The sequence below is a fragment of the Elgaria multicarinata genome, chromosome 21, assembly GCF_023053635.1.
Source record: "Elgaria multicarinata webbii isolate HBS135686 ecotype San Diego chromosome 21, rElgMul1.1.pri, whole genome shotgun sequence".
NCBI lineage: Eukaryota > Metazoa > Chordata > Lepidosauria > Squamata > Anguidae > Elgaria > Elgaria multicarinata.
In genome coordinates, this window is record NC_086191.1 from 13,674,321 (window position 1) to 13,701,857 (window position 27,537).

General features: G+C 49.5%; 1 protein-coding gene across 2 annotated transcripts; it reads left to right on the forward strand.

The window, feature by feature from the left end:
• Positions 1 to 309: 309 nt before the first annotated feature.
• ESRRA (estrogen related receptor alpha) lies at positions 310 to 26,658 on the forward strand. 2 transcript variants are annotated; one of them, XM_063146341.1, is made up of 7 exons: positions 310 to 360; positions 12,641 to 12,986; positions 16,997 to 17,113; positions 19,487 to 19,612; positions 21,773 to 21,940; positions 22,790 to 23,059; positions 24,861 to 26,658. In XM_063146341.1, exons 2-7 carry the CDS (start codon positions 12,653 to 12,655, stop codon positions 25,106 to 25,108), a joined length of 1,263 nt encoding a protein of 420 aa, XP_063002411.1. In that variant the 5' UTR covers positions 310 to 360; positions 12,641 to 12,652; the 3' UTR covers positions 25,109 to 26,658. The 2 variants fall into 2 exon arrangements, with proteins under 2 accessions (XP_063002411.1, XP_063002410.1); XM_063146340.1 differs by lacking the exon at positions 310 to 360 and adding an exon at positions 8,649 to 8,801.
• Positions 26,659 to 27,537: the final 879 nt, after the last annotated feature.

The window sequence follows — 27,537 nt, forward strand, 5'->3', positions numbered from 1 at the left end:
GCATAGATTGAATATAGCGGGGTTTACACACACAAAATGACATTTCCCTCCCCTGAGCTCCAATACTGTGGAAAGTCAGTTTCACTTCAGCTTGTAGCTTACAGTGGAAGAGCAGTGACTGATAGAAATAGGAGCCGCCCAACAGGAGCAATCTGACTGGTTTTAGGAAAGCCTCAGCTTCCATATCCACAATATGGGGACAATAATATTCTCCTATTTTACAGGACTGACGTAAAGATTACTGAGAACATACATGAAGCGATTTGAAGATTCAAGACTCCCTGAGAAGTGGGCCCACATTCCTCAGTCCTCACACCCATCCGGAATGAAGCCAAAATCCATGTAGCAGCAAGTACTCAGGTTTGGCTTTCCTTCCTTTTCCATATTTTTTTCGCTCCATCTGGAGAATTCCAGAGGGCTGGATTGGGACCCCAGACGGGGCAGATCCAGACCCTGGCCTTGAGGTTATATGCATCCTTCGTGTCCACACTGCTGTGATGATGTTCAAAATGTACCATTGCACCACCAATAAGGTCTTCGTGCCTTTGGCATAGGAACAGGGAAAAGTCTATCAACGGCTACTAGTCCTGATGGCTATATGCGGCCTCTAGGATCAGAGGCAGAATGCCTGTGTACACCAGTTGCTGGGGAACATGGGCGGGAGGGTTCTTGTTCATTCACGTCACTGGTTGGCCCCTGTGTGAACAGAATGCTGGACTAGATGGACCCTTGGTCTGATCTTCTTCTGTTCTTCTGTGAACCAGCAGCCCTTGTCTGCTGTACTTCTGCAGGGCTTGACTTACATTCTTCTGTCAATGCAACCCAAGCATCTCCCTCCCCGCCCCCCACCTCCCCAAATTTCCTACTACTTGACCATGCAGTTTGTCCAAACCCAGATGCCCCCGAGAGCCGCCCAGCTTTTAGACCCCTATCGATTGTCCGCGTTTCGGTTTGTCTCCTGGAGAAGATCGATCAGACAGCTGGCTGCAGTGCTAATGGGGGAAGGCCGAGCCATTAGCGACGGGCAGAGAGCGGCCGCCCCGTGCCAACCTGCGCTTGGCCTTCTGATCCGCTGCCAGGCCTTGAGTAGGCCTCGCTGTGCTTCGTTTGCCTGTCAGCAGCTTGTCCTAGAAGCAGAGCTGGTCTGCTCGTCTCTGTTCTTCCTCTGCCTCACGCCTCTTCTCTCCGCCCTTTCTTCTACCTTTCAAAGCGTCAGGCGAATGGGCTCCAGGGAGTCATAAAGGAAAGGGGTCACGGCCTGGCGGGCTGGCAGAGAGAAGATGCCAGGGCCGGGTGTAGTGCAACACTGAGATGTGATTGAGGGCAAAAGGATGGAGGCCCCGGAAGTGGGAGGCACTTTTTACAATTCCTCTGCTCGAAGCTGCTTTATACCAGATCAGACTTTATTAGTCCATTTAGATCACAACTGCCTGCTCTGCTTGGCAGTGGTTGTCCATCATGTACACTGATGGTGCTATATAAATAAATAAATAAATAATTGTCCAGAGCCCTTGGCAGAAAAGGGTCTTTCCTGTCATCCAAACCCTAGTTCTTTTCTTTTTTAAAAAAAGTGGAGACGCTACAGCCTCTCCTCTAAAGACTGAGAGCTTTATCACGCCAGCGTTATTCGGTGCACTCACTGCGAATTGCATGCAAAGGACTCAGAAGTTTTCCACCTTATAATCTGCTTTGATGGTGAAGTACTCCCATGCATCCTGCCTTAATTGTGCAATAAAGCCAAAAGGTTTATTTGAAGGAACGCCTCCTCCCATATGTGCCTGCCCGGACCATAAGATCATCTACAGGGGTCCTTCTCCGTGAGCCCCTGCCAAAGGAAGTGAGGCAGGTGGCTACTAGGAGCAGGGCCTTCTCCGCTGTGGCACCCCGGTTGTGGAATGAGCTCCCCAGAGAGGTCCGCCTGGTGCCTACACTGTACTCCTTTCGTCGCCAGCTGAAGACCTTTTTATTCTCTCAGTATTTTAACATTTAATTTTAACTTAAATTTAAATCTTACTGTTTTAACTCTGTATTTTAATCTTATATCAATTTCTGCTCCGTGGTTTTATCCTGGTTGTGCTTTTTATACTGTATTTTGTAATTGTGCTTTTAACCTGTTGGTTGTTTTATTATAGTTTTAATGTTTGTGAACCGCCCGGAGAGCTTCGGCTATTGGGCGGTATAAAAATGTAATAAATAAATAAATAAAAGATTCGCCGTATTTAGCCTCTACTTTAAGCTTCATCCCACGTACCTGCTTCCCTCGGATTATCCCCGTAGCGCTAAGCTTTCGCTATTGGTGTTGTTTTTGCTACCGGGCGACAGCAATCCTTTGCATACAAAGAAGTGAGTTTAAGAGGGGAAATGTAAAAAATCATTAAAAAATCAATGGATGGCCCAATTCAATTCAAATTTGGTATGCTTAAAGCGCTCCGTAATATCTATTACTGTGCCAATTTTGGTGTCTTTATCTTTAAAGCTTATGCAGATGCAAGCATTTGTTTAAAATCCTGCTCCTGCACCCCAGCGGCGGCTCGGAGGATACGCTGAGATTCTAGGGCTGATTTCAATATTGATATTCAAGAAGGTCCCAGATTCCAGCTGGACATCAGGAAAACCTGACTGTTAGAGCAGTACAATGGAATCAGTTACCTAGGGAGGTTGTGGGCTCTCCCACACTCGAGGCCTTCAAGAGGCAGCTGGACAACCATCTGTCAGGGATGCTTTAGGGTGGATTCCTGCACTGAGCAGGGGGTTGGACTCGATGGCCTTGTAGGCCCCTTCCAATTCTACGATTCTATGATTCTATGATTCTAAATCAGTGGGTCCATCTAGATCAGTATTGTGCACTGACTGGAAGCATTTCTCCACGAATCCCAAGTAGACAAAGGTCTTCCCAGTACCTGGAACCTGATCTCTTAACTGGAGATCGCAGGAATTAGGAACATAGGAAGCTGCTTTAAACTGGGGCTGTTCACACGGTTATCTTGCTCCCAGATCCTTTGAACTGGAGATGCCTTGGGTCTGAACCTAGGGCTCTTCTGCATGAGATGTGTGCGCTAAACCCCTGAGCTGCAGCTCTCTCCCTTCCAACACTGCCAACGTTACCTGTCGCTTTACCCCTTCCCTGGAATGGGACTCTTCTGGACTGGTCAAACTGGTTCTGAATGAAGCTAAAAGTCGAGGTTGAAAGCTTTGTGATCCGAATGACCTGACCTCCTTCAGCCTTCAGGGCTGGCAGCACTGCACCTGGAACCCATGTTCCCCCCATCCCCCCAGGAAGGGCTTTCAACCCCCTACTGGGGGTTGTCAGGTGCACAATGCCCCCACTCCCCTTTTTTGCTGACTCTGGCAGGCAACAAAACCCAGGAGATTTATTTATGATCCGCCACCACTATACATGCATTGGGGACACCGGGGAGTTGCGTTCAGCTTGAGGATGGGTCCCATCCTGTTGCAGACCTGCGCCGCACAGCGCCCATCACCTACTGCTGGCCGGCTTCATGCAGATTAAAGGAAATGCCTGGCTAACTCACCCACCTGGGAAACCGCAGAGAAAATAGCATAGAACAGGTGCAATGAGCCCTTGAGCCCAGTCCGGCTTAATTTGCACCAGGAGGGTTCCAGAGTGTAACCCTGGACCTTGCTGCAACGCCTAGGAACATGAGATTTTAAAAAGTACCTCTGAGCACGTGCAGAACGCAGTCCCTTTACCGCACAGAATAATATCACAGCTGAGATTCGAGGGCACAGTCTTTCATTCTCTTTCTCTCTCTTTTAATAAATTAAGTGCCGACTCCTTGTGGGGGGGAGTTATTCTTTACTGGAGCACTGGGACATTGGGTTTGGGGTTTATATATCATCACCACCAGGAGAGTAGTCCATTTTGAGAGAAGTGTGACATCTAGTGATGAATGCTGGGATGGCAAATGCTCCTAACACCTGGGTAAGGAATGGGGACTGATAATTTAGACTAGAGAAGCCTTCCTCCACCTAGTGGTGGCTTCCGGTTGTGTTGGATTGCAACTCCCATCACCCCCAGCCAAAATGGCTATGGGCTATGCTGGCTGAGGACGAGAGGAGTTATAGTCCAACACACTGGGGAAGGCTGGATTAGAGCGAAAAGGGTTGAGAGAACCAGGAGGACTCCTGGGTTGTCTGAGAGGAAGTCTACTGAATTACATTCCATCAGTGTGGTGCTTAGTAAACAGTGTTCCAACCTCGGACCTCCCCCTTGGTCATAGGGCACCCTAGGTCACATCATTTTCGCCTCCCCCCCATCCCAACTGATCTACTTCACAGGCTCTGCTATAAATGTCTACTTGGAAGTAAGCCCAACTGAGTGCAATGGGACCTGCTCCTGGTTAAGTCTGCATAGGATTGCAGCCTATCATCTTGAAATGGCTACACTACACTGATGTTTCCGCCTCTTGGCTGCCATTGGCTTAATTGCTCTGATGTCACTGAAAGGCCAAGGCTGCAATTTAGAGGCAAAGACTTGGCATTCTGTCATTGTTTTGAAGCTTTGGAATGAGCTCCCCGAAGGGGCACATCCGTCTTTTTTTTACATTTTCCATCTCAAGCAGCCATTCACGGCGCATCTGTTTAGCTCCGCTGTTAGCGTTTTAACGTAAAACTGTTTTTAGCTGCCTGCTGTTTTAAAATAATCTGCTCTATCTTTAATAGGGTTGTGCGTTTGTTTTGAACCGCTCCGATCGTTCCATGATTCTGGATTTTGTCAGTCCCCTGAAATGCAGGATAGATTAGTGGGACTCTAAAGCAGAGTTCTGGGGGCCTTCTTAGCAGGAGGGCTGCCAAACACATCAACAGGGGTGGGATGGCCACACTTTGAAGGGAGTGATGGGAGTTGTAGTAGCCCAGCCCATTCAGAGGTCGCTGGTAAGAAAGCCAAATCCAGATGCATAACAATGCTAATAATTCACTCTATCAACCCTTTCTTTTTTAAAGTTGTACTTCTGGTAAATAGAAACAGTCTTAGGGTGGCCTGTGCCCTATTTTACAGAGGACAGCCCTCTGTTTGAAGGTCTGTCCTATCCACTTCTAGTTTTGTTCGTCCTTTCTTTTCTAAAAGTTGTTCTCGGTGGGCTCAGAACAAAAAAACCCTGCACCTTGACACGGAAATCTTTTTTATACAGCTTTGATGATTGCAGGGAAGAAAAGGAGAAGGTGTGGGGGGGGGGGGGGAGAACAGAGGGAAAACTTTGCCAGATCTGCAGATAAGCACGATGAACTGAATGGCAGGTGAAAAGAGAAATGCACACAGACACACACACACACTCCCCAGGGGGATTCTCCTTCAGCGTATGACTCAAGGGAGTGTCGAAACACGTGCAGGTAATTCTAGGTGGTTTCTTTGCCCGGTGAAAGGTGGAGCTCAACTACCTTTAGCCCTTGGTTTACTCCAGCAACCAAGGGTGTGTGTTGGGGTGGGGAATGCGAAAGCAGGGGGGAGCGATGTTGAGAAGGGACAGGGAGGGGCGACAGGGCCCCAGGGCAGGACAATTTCTTGCATGGCGAGTTTCACATATGGGTCCCGCCCTTCGGAATGATAGAACTGGTACCAACTGGAGCTGTCCAGCCCTACAGCAGCAATGATTTATGCCTTTTGGAAGAAAACTGGTCTTTAGAAGAACTTTGTAACTAACAACTAGTGCGGCATCTTCTTTTTCTTCTCCCCTCCCCGGTCCCTTTTCCTTTTGTGTCATGTCTGTTGGACCATACGCCTGAGGACAGGGACTATCTGATTTCTGGAATTCGTAAGCTGTTCTGACGGCCTTTTATGAAAAGCAGAGTAAAATGCTTTCTACAGCTTGTACTGTCAGGAAGATCTTTCTAATGTTCAATAATGATGATGATGATGTATTTATTTCTTACCCGCCTCTCTGACTGAATTGAAATCCTTTTGTCATTTCATCCTGTTGGTTCGGGCTCTACCATCTGGAGCAACAGAGCCCAAGTTTGATCCATTCTCTCTGTGACAGCCCTTCAGATATTTGAAGATGGCCTCTTAATTTTCTCTGCCAGTCTCATTTGTACAATGGGCTGTATAATTTATACAGCACTGACACACAGTAAAAATAAAAATGAGGATCTTGTTGGCTGTCGTGCGAACGGAATGCTGTGTTAGATAGGCCCGGCAGGGCACTTACATTCTTACGTGATTTTTAATATTATTTTTACAAAGTACAACCACCCCAGCCTTCGCGTCATAACCAGATTTACCATTGTCAGTTTCAAGACTACAGAGGCCTTTGTATATCTGTCCACCCAGTGGGAAGAGGGTAAATCCCAGCATGTATGGGTGGTTGTCCATCTGTTTATAAAAGTTGTGGTTGATCTCAAGTTACGGCTGTCAGAGGTGTAAGAGACAGCGAAGCCTTTGAGCAAAATTGCACAGCTGTTAGACCCACGAGATGTAGGGGATGGCCGCCAATTTGGATGTCTTTAAAAGGGGATTGGGCGGATTCTTGGAGGGGAAGGCAATCAATGGCTACTAGCCCTGATGGCTATATGCTACCTCCGGTATCAGAGGCAACGTGCCTATGTTTGCCAGTTGCTGGGGAACATGGGCAGGAGAGTGCTCATGCACTCACGCCCCTGGGCAGCTGGTTGGCCACTGTGTGTAGGGAATGCTGGACTATGTGGACCCTTGGTCTGATCCAGCGTAGCTCTTCTTATGAGTCTCCAGGGCGGCTTTTCTTGCCCTACCTGAAGATTCTGGGGATTAAACCCAGCTCCTTCTGCATGTGCTCCAGAGTGCAGGACATGGAATAACGGGCTCAAGTTAAAGGAAGGCAGATTCAAGCTGGACATCAGGAAAAACTTCCTGACTGTTAGAGCAGTACGACAATGGAATCAGTTACCTAGGGAGGTTGTGGGCTCTCCCACACTAGAGGCAGCTTGACAACCATCTGTCAGGGATGCTTTAGGGTGGATTCCTGCATTGAGCAGGGGGTTGGACTCGATGGCCTTGTAGGCCCCTTCCAACTCTGCTATTCTATGATTCTATGTAAAGCAGAGGCTTTACCACTGAGCCCCTCAGTAATTGGCCTTCCTGTCTTGTTTGTACCCAGCGTTTTGCTACTCTACCCAAAGGTGAACTGCCTCTGAACATGGGAGGCTCTAGCTATCACGGCTAAAACCAGGAACCTAATGAACTGACCTACCCAGCTGAATTTTAAGATGCCTTTTTTAAAGGGTGTGCTGCTTTTAATGATGCACTGGTTTTAAATGTTTGAATTAGTTTTATGTATTTTATGTTGTTTTTAATTGTGTTGTACCCCGCCTCGATCCAGAGGGAGAGGCGGGTAACAAATAAATAAATAAATAAATAAATTATTATTATTATTAACTGCTTTTACTGGGTCAGATCACCTTGTTTGAACAGTGGCCCCCCAGTTACCTGCATGAAACTCCCAAGCAGGACAGGAAGGGGCTGCTGGTCTTCTGTCATCTGTCCCTACTAGCATCTGCTATTCAGAGGGAGATTGCATTTGGATATGGAAGCTTCAATTAGTTGTTGTTGTTATTATTAAAGTCTCATGAGCCTCATGTGGTGCAGAGTGGTAAGCGGCAGTTACTGCAGCCGAAACTCTCCCCACAGCCTGAGTTCGATCCCAGCGGAAGCTGGTTCTCAGGCAGCCGGCTCAGGTCGACTCAGCCTTCCATCATAAAATGAGTACCCAGCTAGCTGGGGGAAAGGTAACCACGACTGGGGAAGGCAACGGCAAACCATCCCGCTACAAAGTCTGCCAAGAAACCGACAGTGAAAGCAGGCGTCCCTCTAGGAGTCATAGAATCATGATTCTATGACTCTAGGAGTCATAGAATAGCAGAGCCGGAAGGGGCCTACAAGGCCATCGAGTCCAACCCCCTGCTCATTGTGTCAGCAATGATTCGAGAGGTTCCCTTTCCTTTTATTAAAGTCTGCAGTATCTGGATATGGACGATCCATTTAGATTTTTGATGATGATTAGGCAGTCTCCATCCTGTTCCTTTTAGAACAACAATCAATCAATCAATATACTATTAAGGTAGACTGCGTCTACATATGGAGGTCCGTTTAGAATTCTTCTTCTTCTTGTTCAGATTGGGTCTAGAGAGGGCGTTTCCATGTCGACTTAGGCGGGCTCTAGACAGAGAGGTTCCATTTAGCAGCTAAAACCTTCGCTTAGTTTCGCTGCTGCTGTTATGATGGTGACTGTTATGTAGATGCGGAGGGGTTCCGTTGCGCTCATCCATCCATCCATGCGCTCCATTTCCTGGGTGACCTTGAGAAGCGAGAGGGCGCATCCCAGCCGCCTTCCCCGCCAGCAAGCTGGGCTCCCACGGGTTTCTCCAGGCCTGACAGGTCCCTCCTCCTCCTCCGCACGCCCCCCCCTCGCCCCCCAGCCCCGTCCTTCTGGCTCCCCTCCAGCGCCCCGCAATAGCGCGCCCCCGTCTTCCCAGCGCGGCGCCTTGGAGAGCCCGAGCGCACCCGCCCGCGCGCGCCTGCCTGCCTGCCTGCCTGCCTGCCTTCCACCGGGGAGGGGCGGGGGCCATGTGGGCCGTGGCCCCGCCCCTCTGCTCTGCATATTCCCCCCCAGGCCCCGCCCCCACCAGCTGGAGGAAGCCGAGTAGGAAGTGGGTTGCGATGTCCTTTTGTGTCCTACAGCCGGAGCGAGGAGCGAGCGCGCAGCCCCAGACTATGGCTCGGCCGGTCCCCGGCGCGCGGGGCCACTGAGCCGCCCCCCCCGGCCGGACCCAGCAGCAGCAGCCGCCCCCAGCCCTTGTCTGCGACCAAGGTCAGTCAGTGCCATCGGGGGTGGGGTGGGGGGTGCTGAGCCCCCACCCCCGCTCCCGCACCCCAACCCGGCTCCATGTGACTGGTGCTGGAGGGAAAGCCGTGGAGAAAACAGGGTTGCAGAGGGAGAGAAGCCCATCTAGGAGGCAGGGGGCAAGCGGCACTGGAGGGGGGAGGGGGGCCCCCCATGGTGATGCCCCCACTTGGGGCAGACAGCAGGGGGTGGCCTCAGGCAGACGCATCGGCACCCAACCCCCACCACCACCACCACCACCATACACACACCCCAGTGCGCCAAGATTCCTAGACAGATCAAGAGAGACGGTTACACACCTCGGCTGACAGGCATGTACTCAGATCGTGGGGGAATAGAAACAACCGTGCGCTCGTCTGGACGCTCCCGCCGGTCCCGTGGATGGTGCAGGGCCGAGTGGCGCTCCAGTAGGTGCGGCAGAGATGGTTCGCACAGGCATCCGGTGCGCAAGGGGCTCACTTCTACGTGCCCACTGCTGGAGTTTGGCGCATGGGTACAGCCGCGCGGGGCCGTGACGGGAGCCACACGCTTGCACGGGGGCGGGTGGGCACCCAGGACGGCTCGGCACGGGGGTGCAAAGGCACAGACGTGGAAAGGGAGCGGATGCTTTGGTGTGCCTGTACGTGTGTACATGTCAAAAGGGGGGTTGTCACCACCGCACCTGGACGGTGCGGTCACCACCGCACCTGGACATGCTCTGGCCAGGCCGGTGGGATAGGCTGAGCAGTTGTACGGACACAGCTGTGTCCCCTGATGTCTCCGGGACGGGCGAGCATTTCTTCAGTCACGGGACAGGAAGCGCACACTCTTACATGCACAGCAAACTCCAGGGCACGTGTGAACAGAGGGGGCTGGATAAGGAGGAGTGCCCCCGTCTCTTTCACCCAGCTGGACCCACTGCTGGGCCTCTAGTGGGTGCTGCAGACCACAGTGAGCGTTGGGGGGGAGTTGTCCAGAGAATGGCAGAAGTGAGCTGCAGGGGGGGTCAAAGGTCACAGGCGTGGGCTTTGCACGAGAAATTATCCCTGGAGGAGTCCGGCGGAAACCTGACCACACACCATGCGGGGAGGTCGTGTGCAGATGTACGCGGGGTTGGGACAGCGTGTCGGATCCTGACAGCTGCCTTAAATCACATTTCTGAGACTCGTGGGTGGGTGTTTTGGGCCACCAGGGAACAAGAGAAAGTTTAACTATTAGACATGCAGAGGCTTTTCCAAATGTTTTTTTTCTTTTTGCTAGCTTGGGGTGGGAGAAAGTTGGACCGTGTCATTTTGTCTCACATCCCCCTCCCCCTGCCTTCCTCCTCTTGCGTAAACTCTACTCTCATTCCCGATTGGGGAATGCAAAACGGGACAAAGGTCCTCAGACCGCCCTGGCAAAAGTGGGGAAGAAAAGCCCACGGGTCGAGATACGGGACAGCGCAAGATAACGCTTCCCTTGCAATGCACGGACTTAAATACGTCGGGGTAGGATATTATCTCTGCCTGGGAGCTTTTCTGTTTAGCTCCGGTCACGGGACCTAACTTGTTAATGCCAAGCAACTAATCGCAAGTGCTTAAGAAATATTATTAGCCTTATAATTTCTTAATATTGTAAGCTGTGCCCACCCCACCTGGCAGGGCTGGTCATTCCAATGTGGGGCGTTTAAGAAAGCTTTATACTCCCTTCCCCAAATTCTAAAGGAGATGCTTAGGAACCAAGACGAACACTTTCATACCTTCAGTTCCTGGCTGGTTATGGGGGACAACCTTCGATCAGGGGAATGGATCCTGTACCTTAAGTGTGTTTGTGGAGGGAGACAATTCATGGTGGTGTGTGTGTAAAATCTTTGTTGCATTGTAGTGGCAGGGGGGCAGGGGGGGAGAAAAGAGAGACGCCAGGTCGCTGAGCCAAGAGGCTATTCCCGTCCTACGGCTGTTTACATTTAACTTGCAAAGTCCCAGGATGTTGCCGCATCCAGAGACGGCAACGGAGAAGGGACGGGATGGGAGGCAGCGAGGGTGCGCTCGCCTTCGATGCCACTCCGGTCCTGCCAGGGTGCCTGATCGTATCTCCCTGGAGTGACCTTGAGGCCGTTCCAGTCTCGTGGCAGAATGCCGGTAGCTGGAGACTGTGCCAGCAGCTGATGGGGGAGCCAGGGGTCAACAGATTGAGGGGGAGAGGGGTGCCTCTAGGCCTACCTGGCAGAATGCGCCATGAGGGGGATGCTCGCCCCATAAGAAAGGGTGCCAAAATGTCGTTAATTTTGATGGACTTCCGGGGGGGGGGGGGGTGGAAACGTTCGTCTCGGCCTGTGTGAATTAGGCCGTGACCCAAAAGCTTCGCTGCGATTTCGTGGAGCAAGCCGTAGAGGTTCTGTGCTCCTCCCTCCCACGATGCATTGGGGGTCCATCTCCCCAGATTGGCCAGTGGGGATGGAGGCCTAGTTCCACAGTTGCTTGGCTTTGTCGCTAAGGGGATCTCCGAAGGCGTCCAGGCAAGCTACAGAGGCCGCCTCTGACCCCTAAACTCAGGTTGGCCGATACGATGGGGTTGTGCCCTACATCCAGCCATTGATTGTGATCCTTTCCCTGGTCAGCTAAGTTGGTTTGGCCTCAAAAATTCTGCACTGATCTCTGATTGGCTGGTTGATTTGGGACACACACACACACCCCTGACTGGCTCGGCAGTATTTGGGGTGACATGACAGTCTGTTCCTTGTAACCACCCCAAATCCCTTTCATGACTGCAGTCCCCAGGCCCATCCGGATGAAAAATGGATAATCATTTTTTAAAAAATAAAATAAAACGCAACTTTAATCACCACCTTTAATTTTATAAGACCGAAGAGGTTATAGCCATTCCCCCCCTGTTTTAATGCCATGAATTTAAGCAAGCGAATATGTTTTTTTTAAAGACGTGGGTGGAAAGCTATCTCCCGCCGTTCAGGATGGATCGATGACTTCGTTCAGCCTGAGCAGTGCCGGCACCGGGTCTTGGAGGGGCCTTAGTCACCTTCAGGGGGTCCCTTTGCTTTAGCCGCCCTGCCTGAGTGAGTCCCTTTCCTGGCAGTGTCAGCAGCTGCTGTTGCTCCTCTTGGTCTTCCTCATCATGCTTGCTTGACAGGCGAAGAGCCAGTGAGCAAGTAGGCCGTGGCTTCTTCTGCTCATCGACGCCGTCGTCTAGGCCAGAGCGAGAGGCAGGAGAACAATTCACTTGCAGTGCTGGAGCAACTCCAGGGGGCTCTTGACAGTGGGCCCTCAGCTGGTGCATGACTATACCTACCCTGGGCGCTTAGCCCTGAGTGTGAGAGGTTCCTCTGCCAGTTCCCAACACTGCTTTCTGCTAAGGACATCTCTGTTATCATAGAATCATAGAATAACAGAGTTGGAAGGAGTCTACAAGGCCATCGAGTCCAACCCCCTGCTCAATGCAGGAATCCACCCTAAAGCATCCCTGACAGATGGTTGTCCAGCTGCCTCTTGAAGGCCTCTAGTGTGGGAGAGGCCACAACCTCCCTAGGTCACTGGTTCCCTTGTCGTACTGCTCTAACAGTCAGGAAGTTTTTCCTGATGTCCAGCAGGAATCTGGCTTCCTTTAACTTGAGCCCATTTTTCCGTGCCCTGCACTCTGGGAGGATCGAGAAGAGATCCTGGCCCTCCTCTGTGTGACCACCTTTCAAGTCTTTGAAGAGTGCTGTCATGTCTCCCCTCCATCTCCTCTTCTCCAGGCTAAACAGGCCCAATTCTTTCAGTCTCTCTTCCTAGGGCTCAATGCAGCTGATGGTTAACGTCTTGTTTTTTTCCCTTCTCGCCCCCTTCCTGCAGCTCCTTTCAGCCATGTCGTCCCGGGAACGCCGAGCGGAATTCTTCATCAAGACGGAGCCGGCCTCCCCAGACAGCCTTGCCCAGCACAGCCCAAGCGGATCATCTGACACCAGCGTCAGCGGGGCTCCCCAAGAGCTTGAGACTGCGGGAGCGCTACCCGCCGGGACGGGGGCTTCCCGCCGTCGCCACGACGATGATCCGGATGAGCCTCCGGGGCGGGGGAAGTACATGCTGGGCTCCATGCCCAAGCGGCTGTGCCTGGTGTGCGGAGATGTCGCCTCGGGGTACCACTACGGCGTGGCGTCCTGCGAGGCCTGCAAAGCGTTCTTCAAGAGAACCATCCAAGGTATGTCCACAAAGACGTTGAAAGAAAAGAAGGACCGCAACACGTAGCGATGGCCACCAACTTGGATGGCTTCAAAAGGGGTTAGACAAATTCTTGGAGGAGAAGGCATGGCTACTAGTCCGGATGGCTACTTGCTGCCTCCAGTATCGGAGGCAGTAAGCCTGTGTGCACCAATTGCTGGGAAACATGGGCAGAAGGATGCTGCTGACCTCAACTCCTGCTTGATTAGATGGACCTTTGGCTTGATCCAACAGGGCTCTTCTTATGCTCTTAGTCTTGCATCCGGTTCTTCTGACAATAGCCAGCTAAACATCTCTGTGACGCTCACTTTCCTTGTTTAGCTTCAGTGGCACACTGCCTCTGAAAGTGGGGCTTCCAGAGCTGGCTAGGGAACGATAGAAGTTGTAGTCCAACACATCTGGAAGATACCAGGTTGGGGAAGGCTGCATCTAGGCATTACAGAGAATTGATATCCACAGGGCTGATCCCATGGGGGTGTGCTGTAGCCCCTGGTTCCCTTCAGGAATATTCCAGACTCCTTTCCTAAATGTTCTGTTTTCATTATTATTTTTTAAGTAAACCTCTAGTCCTTTTTACGTAGGGGTTAGCAACCTTAGGCCCGCAGACCAAATCCGGTGCTCCTGGGGTCCCCTATATGACCATGCCCCCTTTCTCTGGCCACGCCCCTTTCTCCGACTGATTTCCCAGCTTTCACATTTCTTATTTCTCCCCCATCCAATTCTAAAAGGTTGAAATGCCTCTCTTAAGGTGTAGATCAGTGGTTCACAAAGTGGGCGGTACCCCCCCTTGGGGGCGGTGGGATTGCATAGGGGGGCGTTCGAGGTGGTATTTTCCGTACCAGGAGTTTTGGATACAGAAGGACATTTCTGATCGCTCTCCTGCACTACAGAGAGCGGTTCAGAAGCCCCTGGTTGCATTTCCAACATCATATTTGGTGGAATGTGGTTTTAGTGTAGTCTGCCTACTTCTCTCCAAGCAAAGAAATCGACTCCAAATTACTAAATGTGGCGATTTAAGACTCACGTTAAGTGACTTTAAACCAGACATTGGGAAACTGGTATCCCTTCATCAAGCCCATCCATCACATTAAGAATTTACAGAATAGTGAGGTCCTCTACCCTAGTTACTAAATGTGGTATCTAATATTCTTGCTCAATGACTATCAGACTTTGAAAAGATGATATCACTGGATCAAGTTCAATAATTAGGTTTAATTGAGTAAACTAAAAAAAATGTAATTGGATTTTTAATTTTGATTCAATTAATTGTTACTGTTTTGATTTTCATTGTTATTATCTTCTGTCGTGGGTTGTTGAAAACCGCTATTCTGAATAGTGATTTTTATAGTGTATGGTAGGGGGCACTGGGCGTGAGTTTGTGGAACCAAGGGGGTGGCGACCTGAAAAAGTGGTTTAGATACTGGCTGGAAGAACTTTGAGGTAAAAAATGCTGTTTTGAGCCTTTTCCCTTTTTGCCTTCAGTTCTGCCCACTAGTGAAATGTGGCCCTGAAGAACTAAATTTGGCCCTCAGGCTGAAAAAAGCTTCCCACCTCTGCTTTTACTTGTGGAGATATAATACGGATATAATACGGACAATCGTACAGGCCGCATTTTGCATAGGTACTCACTGAGAAGTACTGCAATTTAATATCTTTGGGGTGCAATCCGATGCATGTTTGGACAGAAAATTCCCAGCATGCCCAGGCTAGCATAGCTACCTAAAGAGATGCTGGGAGTTGAAGGACTCTTTTTTTTTCTGACTCTAAATATAGTTGAAATTAGACATGTTGAAATTAGGTTCTGGGTGATCCTCTACTACTTTAGGCCCTAGCCACGAAATGTCCAGCTATGGGCTTCAACTGAATAGACCTTTTCTTCCTCCATGCATTTATTTCTTTTGGTGTTTTTTTTTTTTTACATATATAAAAAAAAGTCTAGAAAAGCCATCTCAGCTAACTCTTGCCTCATCTTGTGGCAGGGGAATTCCATAGGTTAATTATGTGTTCTGCGAAGAAATGGTTCCTTAAATGGTGTCAGTCTTGGCCCTACGGCCTATCTGCTTCCTCAATCTGTTCCATAGGGCTGAGTAAGGGCAGCGGTGACATGAGCGTAAGAAGAGAACCACTGAACCAAACCAAGGCTCCATTTTGCCCCCAGTATTCTGTTCCCAACAGTGGCCAGCCAAGCCCTGCCAACAGGCTATGACAGCAAGAGACTTCTGCCATGGATGTCTTCCTCTGCAGCAATTAAAAGAAGGGTGCAAAACCTCAGGACCAGGGACCCAATCCCTCCCTCCAGGTTTTCCTGGACGGCCACTCCTCTTTCCCCATGAACACCATTTGGCCTATATAGAATCATAGAATGGCAGAGTTGGAAGGGGCCTACAAGGCCATCGAGTCCAACCCCCTGCTCAATGCAGGAATCCACCCTAAAGCATCCCTGACAGATGGTTGTCCAGCTGCCTCTTGAAGGCCTCTAGTGTGGGAGAGCCCACAAGCTCCCTAGGTAACTGATTCCATTGTCATACTGCTCTAACAGTCAGGAAGTTTTTCCTGATGTCCAGCTGGAAACTGGCTTCCTGTAACTTGAGCCCGTGATTCCGTGTCCTGCACTCTGGGAGGATCGAGAAGAGATCCTGGCCCTCCTCTGTGTGACAACCTTTTAAGTATTTGAAGAGTGCTTTCATGTCTCCCCTCAATCTTCCCTTCTCCAGGCTAAACACACCCAGTTCTTTCAGTCTCTCCACAGGAGCCACGTATAGCCTCAAGGCACAATCCTATGAGTGTTCAAACAAAACAAAAAAAAGTCCTACAACTCCCAGCATGCCCCAGCTATGGCTGGCTGCGCATGCTGGGAGTTGTAGGACTTTTTTTCCTCTTTCTAAACATGCGTAGGATTGTGCCCTTATCCCCCAAGAATTTGTCTCATCTCCCCTTTAAAGCCATAGAAGTTGGCGGCCATCACTGCATCTTGTAATGAATTTCACAGTTTAATTATCCGCTCTGCGAAGAAGTCCTTTCTTTCATCTTCCACCGTTCCGTTTCATTTTAGTATAAGATTTTAGTATACTGAATGAAGGAGAAAAGTTTCTCCCTATCCTCTTTCTCCACACCATGCGCAATTGTATTCACTTCTATCTTATTCCCTTTGACTTGCCTTTGTTCTAAGTTAAAAAGCTGCAGACGTTATAACGTTGCCCTTTTCTGTACCTTTTCCAACTCTGCAATGATCCTATGAAGTGGTATTGGACAACTTTTTGCCCCAATGTCCATTCTTCTAAAGACCATGACCTAGGCTGTTTGGAAAGGCTGAAGCCCGACATATTTTCAAAGGGGAGTGACACCCTGTACCACACAATTGTGGGAATTGTAAAGTTAGCCCCAGTAAATCTCCAGGGAATAAGCAGTCCGTATTGGCCGCTGACGAAGACCCTTTGTCGAAACGCGTTTGGGCTCTTCCTACGTGGTTTTAGCTACGCATTGGTCTGTGCAATATGTTATTGCACTTTTAACGCAATATCATTGTTAAACTTTATTTTATAATTTTGTATATTAAACGTTATGGTTTCCTTGTATATATATATATCCGTAACTTTTTGTTGAACATTGTATACTGACTTTATACTGCTAGTTTTACCCTACCCTGTGCCTGTTTGGTGCATTCTCTTCCCCTCCTTATTGTTTTATTATGATTTTATTAGAATGTAAGCCTATGCGGCAGGGTCTTGCTATTTACTGTTTTACTCTGTACAGCACCATGTACATTGATGGTGCTATATAAATAATAATAATAATAATAATAATAATAATAATAATATACTTGTTCGTTAAGGATTTCACCTTTCCTTGCTCTTGAAGGTGCTACAGGACCCTTGAGTTCCTTTTTACTGCAACAGGCAGACACGGCTACCTGTCTGTAGGCTGTGTAACCCTTTCTCTCTCTCTCTGTCTGTCTCTCTCTCATTCTTCCTGCATCTCTCCCTCTCTTAGGCAGCATTGAGTACAGTTGCCCGGCCACCAACGAATGTGAAATAACTAAACGCCGCCGGAAGGCCTGCCAGGCGTGTCGTTTTACCAAGTGCCTCCGCGTGGGCATGCTGAAGGAAGGTACGGTTTTGGGAGGGGTGTCCTTCGTCAGACCCACGGGGTTTCCCAGTTGCCTGTGCTGCCTTTCTCCAGACTGCTGATCATTGGGCGTTTTCCCAGCTTATCTACAGCTTTTCCCCATTCTGAAAGGTTGAAATACCTCCCCTAAGGCTACACAAGGGACTGTAAGAGCTTGAAATTAAAATACGCGGGTCTTTTTGTCTTTTTTTGCGTTTTACTCCCTGCTCCATTTTTGCTTTCGTACACACCCACCACTGGGATGCGACTCCTGATACCCTCTCGGGCCAAAAGTCAAGGGCACGGGACGTGTGTTCTTAGAATCATAGAATCATAGAATAGCAGAGTTGGAAGGGGCCTACAAGACCATCGAGTCCAACCCCCTGCTCAATGCAGGAATCCACCCTAAAGCATCCCTGACAGATGGCTGTCCAGCTGCCTCTAGTGTGGGAGAGCCCACAACCTCCCTAGGTAAACCCATGATCTTCCTGGTTGCCCTCCTCTGAACACGGGGAGGTAGAAGATTTAGTACACCTCTTGTTTGCATCCCTGACAGATGGTTGTCCAGCTGCCTCTCGAAGGCCTCCAGTATGGGAGAGCCCACAATCTCCCTAGGTAGCTGATTCCATTGTCGCACTGCTCTAACAGTCAGGAAGTTTTTCCTGATGTCCAGCCGGAATCTGGCTTCCTTTAACTTGAGCCCGTTATTCCGTGCCCTGCACTCTGGGAGGATCGAAAAGAGATCCTGGCCCTCCTCTGTGTGAGATTAAAAAGATTAAAAACATAGTAATAAATCCTTAAATTTTTGTAAAACATTTGCGGTTCTGGCATGTTAGTGTCATAGGGAATGAAAAAAAACCCAGAAAATATTTGAGATGGGCTTTTTATTTTAACATGTATTTTAATTTCTGTTTGTCAGATTTCAGTTTCTCTCAAATAACTGAAACAAGGCACATACATTGAGGTTTGGGCACAGTACGGATTTATTTAAATATAATTGAGTAATCAGAACAATGGCAGGTGATGGTTCAACGGAGAATTCTTTCTTATGGCCTAAAGTAGATAGATATCTTTGCCTTTACAAAAATTTAAGGCTTCTTTAATCATCTTTTTAGGGGGATTTACAAGTTCCATCAGCCAAAGCCAGAATAGCCAATTGTCAAGGGTGATGGGAATTTATTTATTTATTTATTTAAAATATTTATATCCCGGCCCTATATCACTAAGATCTCAGGGCGGCGTGCAGGTAAAAACATACAGTATAAAACAATAAATATACACAGTTAAAAACAAATTAAACCATGATCCAAGTTAAAACAATATATAATTTAAAAGCAATAGATACAGTTAAAACAATGTGCCAGTGAATTGAATTGTTATACAACAACACTGAATTGTTATACAACAACGTCTGGAGACCCCAGCTGCGACCTAACTTCACACAATAAAGCAGATACTGAGCAGTTGACCTTAATGGGCCTAGAAAGGCCCTGTTTGGTGGAGGAGGAGGAGGAGTGTGTGACAAAAGGAAAGTATAGGTCAAAATTATGTCCCAAAGCAGGTACTTAAGAGAGTACCTCTGGGCATGAGGCGATGGCTTTTTCCCCTCTCCATCACAGTATCACAGCCATGTGAGGACTTCTGGGTAAAAGCTTTTTTTCTTTTTCTTTTTGAAGCAAGAACTTCTTGATAAAACCATTTTTTTGGAAGCGAGGACTACTGGGTAAGAGCTTTTTGTTGGAAGCAAGGACTTCTGGGTAAGATTTTTTTTAGAAGCAAGGACTTCTGGGTAAGATTTTTTTTTTGGAAGCAAGGACTTCTGGGTAAGAAATTTTTTGGAAGCAAGGACTTCTGGGTAAGAACTTATTTGGAAGCAAGGATTTCTGGGTAAGAACTTTTTTTGGGAAGCAAGGACTTCTGGGTAAGATTTTTTTTGGAAGCAAGAACTTCTGGGTAAGAGCTTTTTTGGGAAGCAAGGACTTCTGGGTAAGAGCTTTTTTGGGAAGCAAGAACTTCTGGGAATGAACTTTTTTGAGAAGCAAGGACTTCTGGGTAAGAGCTTTTTTGGAAGCAAGGACTTCTGGGTAAGAAATTTTTTGGAAGCAAGGACTTCTGGGTAAGAACCTATTTGGAAGTAAGGATTTCTGGGTAAGAACTTTTTGGGAAGCAAAGACTTCTGGGTAAGAACTTTTTTGGAAGCAAGGACTTCTGGGTAAGAGCTTTTTTTGGAAGCAAGGACTTCTGGGTAAGAACTCTTTGGCAGAGTTAAGGCCAGACACCCGCCTTTTGAAAAATGACACGTGAGATGGCAATGCTTAGCAATTGACCGTGATATTTCTTCCCACCCTTATATCCTTCCTCTCTCTCTCTCTTCAGGGGTACGTCTAGACCGGGTACGAGGCGGCCGCCAGAAGTACAAGCGCCGGCCTGAGGTGGAGAGTTCCACCTACCCCAGCGCTTTTGTCACCCCGCAGATCGCCACGGCAACCGCTAAGAAACCAGGTGAGCGGCGATGAAGGTGTAAGGTGCACCTCCAAACCCACATTCTCATCCAAAGTTTGGGGATAAGGGACCCAGGACACAACCTTAGGGTGACCCTATGAAAAGGAAGACCGGGCTCCTGTATCTTTAACGGTTGTATTGGAAAGGGAATTTCAGCAGGTGTCATTTGTACATATGGAGAACCTAGTGAAACTCCCTCTTCATCACACCAGTTAAAGCTGCCTTCTTTTAAATCTGGTCACTCTAGTATAGCTCCTGCAGCTTTAACTGTTGTGATGGAGAGGGAATTTCACCAGGTGCTCCATCTATACAAATGACACCTGCAGAAATTCTCTTTTCTATGCAACCGTTAAAGATACAGGAGCCCTGTCCTCCTTTTCATAGGGTCACCCTACACAACCCAGAGCGGACCAACTCCTTGGCTGTGTTCTCAAGGGTCCTGGAACTGTGAAGCAGAAAGAGAAGCCTGCGTGAAACTTTCTGCCCTGTTAAAGCTGATTTTTTCTGCTAACCTTAAAGCTACTGTTGAGGAACTCTCTTCTGACAGGGGGGATTCCCTGGCCGCCAGGATATGACACTTATTTGCTGCAAGCATCCAGGAAACGGGCAAATAGCAACTCCGAGAGCTACGAGGCAGAAAGGGGTGAATATGATTTACTCTAGGATATGGTTCCTTAAGTTGCCCATTGCTATGGCAACCTGGGAGGCAGAAGAGAGCGTAGGCCAAGATTGAAAGGCTTTTTAAATTTATAATTAGATCTACATATTCAGGAAAAGAAACACACGGCACAGTCATAGAATCACAGAACCATAGAATAGCAGAGTTGGAAGGGGCCTACAAGGCCATCGAGTCCAACCCCCTGCTCAATGCAGGAATCCACCCTAAAGCATCCCTGACAGATGGCTGTCCAGCTGCCTCTTGAATGCCTCTAGTGTGGGAGAGGCCACAACCTCACCAGGCAACTGATTCCATTGTCGTACTGCTCTAACAGTCAGGAAGTTTTTCCTGATGTCTAGCTGGAATCTGGCTTCCTGGAACTTGAGCCTGTTATTCCGTGTCCTGCACTCTGGGAGGATCGAGAAGAGATCCTGGCCCTCCTCTGTGAGACAACCTTTGAAGTATTCGAAGAGTGCTCTCATGTCTCCCCTCAATCTTCTCTTCCCCAGGCTAAACATGCCCAGTTCTTTAAGTCTCTCCTCATAGGGCTTTGTTTCCAGACCCCTGATCATCCTGGTTGCCCTCCTCTGAACCCGCTCCAGCTTGTCTGCGTCCTTCTTGAATTGTGGAGCCCAGAACTGGACGCAATACTCTAGATGAGGCCTAACCAGGGCCGAACAGAGAGGAACCAGGACCTCACGTGATTTGGAAGCTATACTTCTATTAATGCAGCCCAAAATAGCATTTGCCTTTCTTGCAGCCATATCGCACTGTTGGCTCATATTCAGCTTGCAGTCTACAACAATTCCAAGACCCTTCTCGTTTGTAGTATTGCTGAGCCAAGTATCCGCCATCTTGTAACTGTGCATTTCGTTTCTATTTCCTAAATGTAGAACTTGGCATTTATCCCTATTAAATTTCATCCTGTTGTTTTCAGCCCATCACTCCAGCCTATCAAGATCCCTTTGAAGTTTGTTTCTGTCTTCTAGGGTATTAGCTATCCCACCCAATTTTGTGTCATCTGCGAATCTGATAAGTGTTCCATGCACCTCCTCGTTCAAATCATTAATAAAAACGTTGAAGAGCACTGGGCCCAGGGCTGAGCCCTGCGGTACCCTTCTGGGCCTGTACCTTTCGGAGTGCAGGGGAGCTGCGTGATTGAATATTCCCCTTTGTATAATCAGAAACGAGCATTTCAGAGAGGAAGTTAAGCCAAACCGCAGTTCCTTGATGCATGAGTAGAGAGGTGGTCGTTGCTTGTTTTGCATCCAGTCACATGAATCCACCCCTGCATTCTTGAAATGGTACAGTCCTGGAGGGTTGTACCGTATGATTTATAGCTAAGAGTGAACAATATCAGGAGGGTCTTGGCGGTCTGGTCGCTGACCATGGCGATAAGTGAATTTGTGGATATGGGTGAAAAAGGAGTGGGGAGACGTGGGATCAGGGCCGTATGGTCCGCTCCTGAGACATATGTATCTTGCTTTCTTCTTTGCTCCCAGCTCCAATGAACACCATGGTGTCGCACTTGCTGGTAGCAGAGCCTGAGAAACTGTATGCCATGCCCGACCCTGCGCTTCCTGACGGCCCCGCCAAGGCAGCGAGCACGTTGTGCGACCTGGCCGACCGGGAGATCGTGGTCATCATCGGCTGGGCCAAAAACATACCCGGTGAGAGAGGGAGCTGCCCGGAGCCTCAGCCAATGGGTTGTTGGGAAGGTATTTTACCACCCGCCAAAGACTCCTGCTGGCTTCATTCCAAGAGGCTGACGCAGGGGTGCACAACCGAGAATCATAGAATAGCAGAGTTGGAAGGGGCCTACAAGGCCATCGAGGCCAACCCCCTGCTCAATGCAGGAATCCACCCTAAAGCATCCCTGACAGATGGATGTCCAGCTGCCTCTTGAAGGCCTCTAGTGTGGGAGAGCCCACAACCTCCCTAGGTCACTGATTCCATTGTCGTACTGCTCTAACAGTCAGGAAGTTTTTCCTGATGTCCAGCCGGAATCTGGCTTCCTTTAACTTGAGCCCGTTATTCCGTGTCCTGCACCCTGGGAGGATCGAGAAGAGATCCTGGCCCTCCTGTGTGACAACCTTTTAAGTATTTGAAGAGTGCTCTCATGTCTCCCCTCCATCTTCTCTTCTCCAGGCTAAACATGCCCAGTTCTTTCAGTCTCTCTTCATAGGGCTTTGTTTCCAGACCCCTGATCATTCTGGTTGCCCTCCTCTGAACACGCTCCAGTTTGTCTGCTTCCTTCTTGAATTGTGGAGCCTAGAACTGGACGCAATACTCTAGATGAGGCCTAACCAGGGCCGAATAGAGAGGAACCAGGACCTCACGTGATCTGGAAGCTATACTTCTATTAATGCAGCCCAAAACAGCATTTGCCCTTCTTGCAGCCATATCTAGATGAGGCTTAACCAGGGCCGAATACAGGGGACCCAGCACCTCACCCCAGGCAACTAGCTGTTTGTTGATGAGCCTGAATTAATCCCTCCTTTGCCGACTCCCTGGTGCAGGATTCCCAGCGCTGTCCTTGGCAGACCAGATGTCAGTCCTGCAGAGTGTGTGGCTGGAAGTTTTGCTGCTGGGGGTTGCCTGGCGCTCGCTGCCCTGCGAGGACGAGATCGTCTTTGCGGAAGACTTCGCCCTCGACGAGGAAGCGGCGCGGACGGCGGGGCTGCTGGAGCTCAGCGGGGTGGTCCTGCAGCTCGTGCGCAAGTACCGGGCCTTGCGCCTGGAGCGCGAGGAGTACGTGCTTCTCAAAGCCTTGGCGCTTGCCAACTCAGGTGAGTCCCTGTCGTGGCTGCGTGGCGGGGCGGAGTTAGCGGGTGCGACGACACTGACCTCACGCAGAAGGCCTTGCCTAGCACACCTTTCTCAAGCCAAGCGCCACCTCTTGAAAAGCCTGAGGAAACGGGTAAAAACAACAACACCTTTCCCCTATATGGGAGGGAACAAGGTCAAGGGTTTTGGAAAATAGGTTCTATTTATTATTTATTTAGAATATTTATATACCGCTCCCCACTGAAAAATTCCGGCGCAGTGTACAAGGTAAAATGAAAATAAAAACAGAATAAAACAGTTAAAACAAAATTTAAAAAGAAGCAAAAACAGAAATCCAAGACTGCATGTTAAAGAAAGGCTTCTTGGAATAAAGATGTTTTCAGGAGGCGCCGAAGGTTGGTGCCTGCCTGACCTCCAGAGGCAGGGAGTTCCACAGGAGGGGGACCACCACGTTGAAGGCTCTTCCCCTGATGGATTCCAATCGGAGGATGGATCTATGTGGAACCATCAGGAGCAGGCCCTCGGATGACCTCAGTGACCGGGCAGGTTGGTAAGGAGAAGGCGCTCTCTCAGGTATCCTGGTCCCAAGTTGTTTAGGGCTTTGTGCACAAGTACAAGTTCTATGGTTTAGGTACTGTACTGCAGGTGAGTTGTTGGATGTTTTTACACTGTGTAATATAGCAGGTAATAAATCCGAGCTGACGCGTGGTTTGTGGTAACAGAACTCCAAGTAAAGTTTGTTGAAATTGAACAGATCTTTGGTATTTCAATTTGGATCAAACCTGCTTATTTTTTTATACTTAAAACAACAATCCCAAGTCCCTTAAAACCCTATCTCTTCTCGCTCCTCGCACACCAAACACTCTCACGAAGCACAAGCCAGACTAAAACTAAACCTCAAACGAACTCACAATCCCCTCAGCCAACCTTTTTATACTCCTCCCTCTCCGCATCACTAGCCACACCCACTCAGTCGAACATTCCGCACTCGCTAGACATACAAAGCCAGACATACCCAAGGGACAGAAAGGTGGGTATCGTCACAGGGGGCATTCCCCGAAAGCAACGGCAGAATGTGCAGGGCGAAGAACCGGCCAAGGACACCCTATTAGAATGTATTATCCCATTGTGACCTTTGGATATTCGCCCCACCCCAACAGACCATTGTCGCTCTGCCATTTTTCCATGCTTGGCTTGAGCTACCTGCAGCAGTGCCAACTTCCACTTCAACCTGCCCTTGCACTGATTTCGTTTGCTGGTGCCCCCCTCCACCTGAGGCCCAGGGCAATCTCGGAGAGGAAACCTTTGCCTGTGGAACCCCATCTCTTGAACTTCCTTGGGGGTGAGGCTCACCAGCCAGCCCAGCGTCTATTTTTGGAGCTAGACAAAGACATTTGCTGTTTTCAATTCCGCAGCCTCGTTAAAACGGATTGATCTGGGTTTTACGCTGCCGTTTAATTGCCGTTTTTGTCATTTGCGGATGACGTTTAGCCCTTTGTGCTTGGGTGTTGTAGTTTTTAACCTTCAGTTCTGGAAACTGCCCTCCAAACCTCTGCTGAAGAACGGTATAGAAATGTTTCAGTAAACGGAATTAAAAAACCAAAAGAGGCTTTTGTTGGAAGCCTCGAGCTCAACCTAGTCTAGAGCACGAACATTAACTTTGGCAGGAGGTTCTCGCCTTGCGGTGGGCGGCTTCTGTTTTGGGACTCTTCTGTCGAATTAAGAGGGCCCGAGGGATGTGATCCGCTGTGGCGTTGCATGCATTTCTCTCCACCCACCCTGCCATCCGGATTTTTCCTCCAGACTCCGTGCATATCGAGGACATGGCGGCCGTGCAGCGGCTCCGGGACGTGCTCCACGAGGCCCTGCTAGAATACGAAGCGTCGCGGCGCCCGGAGGAACCCCGCCGCGCCGGACGCCTCCTCCTCACGCTGCCCTTGCTGCGCCAGACGGCCACCCGGGTCCTCCACCACTTCTACAGCCTCAAACTGGAGGGCAAAGTGCCCATGCATAAGCTTTTCTTGGAAATGCTGGAGGCCATGATGGACTGACCGATTAGGCCGGAGGGGGGCAGGATTTGGGGAGTGGGGGGAGCCGGGGCGCGGCACAGCATAGCACAGGTGATCAGGGGTGGGAGGGAAACAGAGGCCTGGTTCCCCCGTCCCCTGTCCCCTCTTGCCGCTGCTCACCTGCATAATGTTAAATGCATTTCAATGTATGCAAACGTAGTAATTGCCCATTGCTTCGCACTGAGGCCGGCGTCAAGGAAATGGACCCACCGGGGAGGCGAAGGAGGGAGCGGTTTCAACCCAGACAGAGTGCCAAGCCTTCCCAGCCGTAAGGGTGGGACGGACGCGTGGGGTGGGAGTGGGAGACGCAGAACGTTTTGACATTCACACTGGAAGCCATACTTTTAATTTATTAACTAGGGGAGGGGTATTAGCTACTGTAGCTCTAGCCTGGAAGCCATATTGGATTAGCGTGGCATGAAGGAATAGGTACTGGGGTGTGCGTGGCGGGACGGGGTGGGTGGGGGGACAAGTTGTGTGTTCTTGCCCTAGGATATGGCTACTGTTGAGTGTGCGGTGGAGAGCAGAGGTGTCAAACTTCCGTTGCGCTGTCCGTACGTTCGGGCGGTGCCTTCCCTCCACCTCCTGCTTGTACCTGGGCTGGGCCCGACCAAACGCACCTTAACGTGGGGTGTAAAGAATAGCCTCATAGCGTCATGCCTCTAGGCATCATGAGGGAGACAGATTTGGGATGGAGGAGGAGACCCATGACACTTTTTTGCCTTCTTTCTGTCTCTTCACTTCAGAGTCTTTGTTGGGCAACTCTCAGGGGAGGGAAATTGCCCCCACCAAGGCCACCTCCCTCTGGGAATGTTGCATTATCACTTTTAAGCAATAAAAAAAAGAAAGAATTGGGGGGGGGCGGGGGGGCTGTGTCTTATGTTGTGCTTTGCATGGAGCCTGCCTTAACATTTGGGGAGGGGGGTTGCGGCGATGGAGTCAGCCCCTGGGGAAGGCGAAGGCAGGGCCTTTAGTGCTCCATCCGGCAAAGTTTCTTCACTTAATTCCCTTGTAGCAATAGTTAAAAAGGCATTTATGCTTTTTTTCAGGTGTGATTTCATATCTTCCCGCACCCCCAAACCCCCTCCCCGAAAGACCAGTCAAGCCAACCTCGTCTTCTGTCCAAAGCAATAAAAACAACACTTCCCTTCATCTTCCTTCGATTCCCTTCCCACCCGCTAAACCAAGGAGGGAGGCTGCATGGCGTAAAGCTGAGAGCCGTGTACATAGCAATATATTTTATTGTATATTTGTTGCAGGAAAAGAAAAGAGATAAAAAAGAAGAGATCTACCCTCCGTTTCTGGCTCACTTCCCCCAAGGGCAGGGCTGCAGCCGCCCATGCCCCGTCGGGGAAGGGGGGAAGGAAGGTGGCAGAATTCGCTTGGGGGGTGATGGTTTTTTTTGTATTAAATTATGTGTGTGTACATATTATAAATACCTCTGATTTGTGTATAAGCGGCTACACATACACATCCATAGAGAGCTCTATTACCGAACAAATTAAAAAAAGGCTGCCACAGCCTACAGAGAACGCTGTCTGTCTGTCATCTTCTTGCACGTGTGCCAAAGAGCCAGAGAAAAACACACAAGTCAGAGGGGAAATCATTGCTCCGTTCGCCCAGGTGAGTCTACAGCGGCGTTCCCTATCCTGGTGTCCTTCACTAGCCGTGCGTGCTGGGGATTATGGGCGTTCCAGTCATAGAATCATAGAATAGTAGAGTTGGAAGGGGCCTACAAGGCCATCGAGTCCAACCCCCTGCTCAATGCAGGAATCCACCCTAAAGCATCCCTGACAGATGCTTGTCCAGCTGCCTCTTGAAGGCCTCTAGTGTGGGAGAGCCCACCACCTCCCTAGGTCACTGGTTCCATTGTCGTACTGCTCTAACAGTCAGGAGTTTTTCCTGATGTCCAGCCGGAATCTGGCTTCCTGTAACTTGAGCCCGTTATTCCGTGTCCTGCACTCTGGGAGGATCGAGAAGAGATCCTGGCCCTCCTCTGTGTGACCACCTTTCAAGTATTTGAAGAGTGCTATCCTGTCTCCCCTCAATCTGCTCTTCTTCAGGCTAAACATGCCCAGGTGTTTCAGCCTCTCTTCACAGGGCTTTGTTTCCAGACCCCTGTTCCAGTCCAACACACCTGGAGGTTGCCAATTTGGGGAATAGTGCCCATGAAGCTCTGGCCTGCTGAGAACATCCCCCCCCCCACACACACACACCCTCCCCAAATGTCTGCAAAACAGCAACAGCTACTCCCGGGGCTTACAAAGCTGTTTAGAGGCCTTCTAGCCTGAAACTTGGTAACTTCATTCATCCGTAATTCAAGGTGTACCAGCTGACACTAAGAATGCTGTGAAGACAGGCCAGGCCAGGCAATTTACCTCCTACAGGCTAAGAATCTAACATCGATGGAA

Excerpts from the sequence above, each read along its gene's own strand:
- ESRRA (XM_063146341.1), top strand. The coding sequence starts at position 12,653 with ATGTCGTCCCGGGAACGCCGAGCGGAATTCTTCATCAAGACGGAGCCG. Across the intron at positions 19,613-21,772 it reads GGCAACCGCTAAGAAACCAG|CTCCAATGAACACCATGGTG; the intron begins GTGAGCGGCGAT and ends CTTTGCTCCCAG. Across the intron at positions 21,941-22,789 it reads CTGGGCCAAAAACATACCCG|GATTCCCAGCGCTGTCCTTG; the intron begins GTGAGAGAGGGA and ends TCCCTGGTGCAG.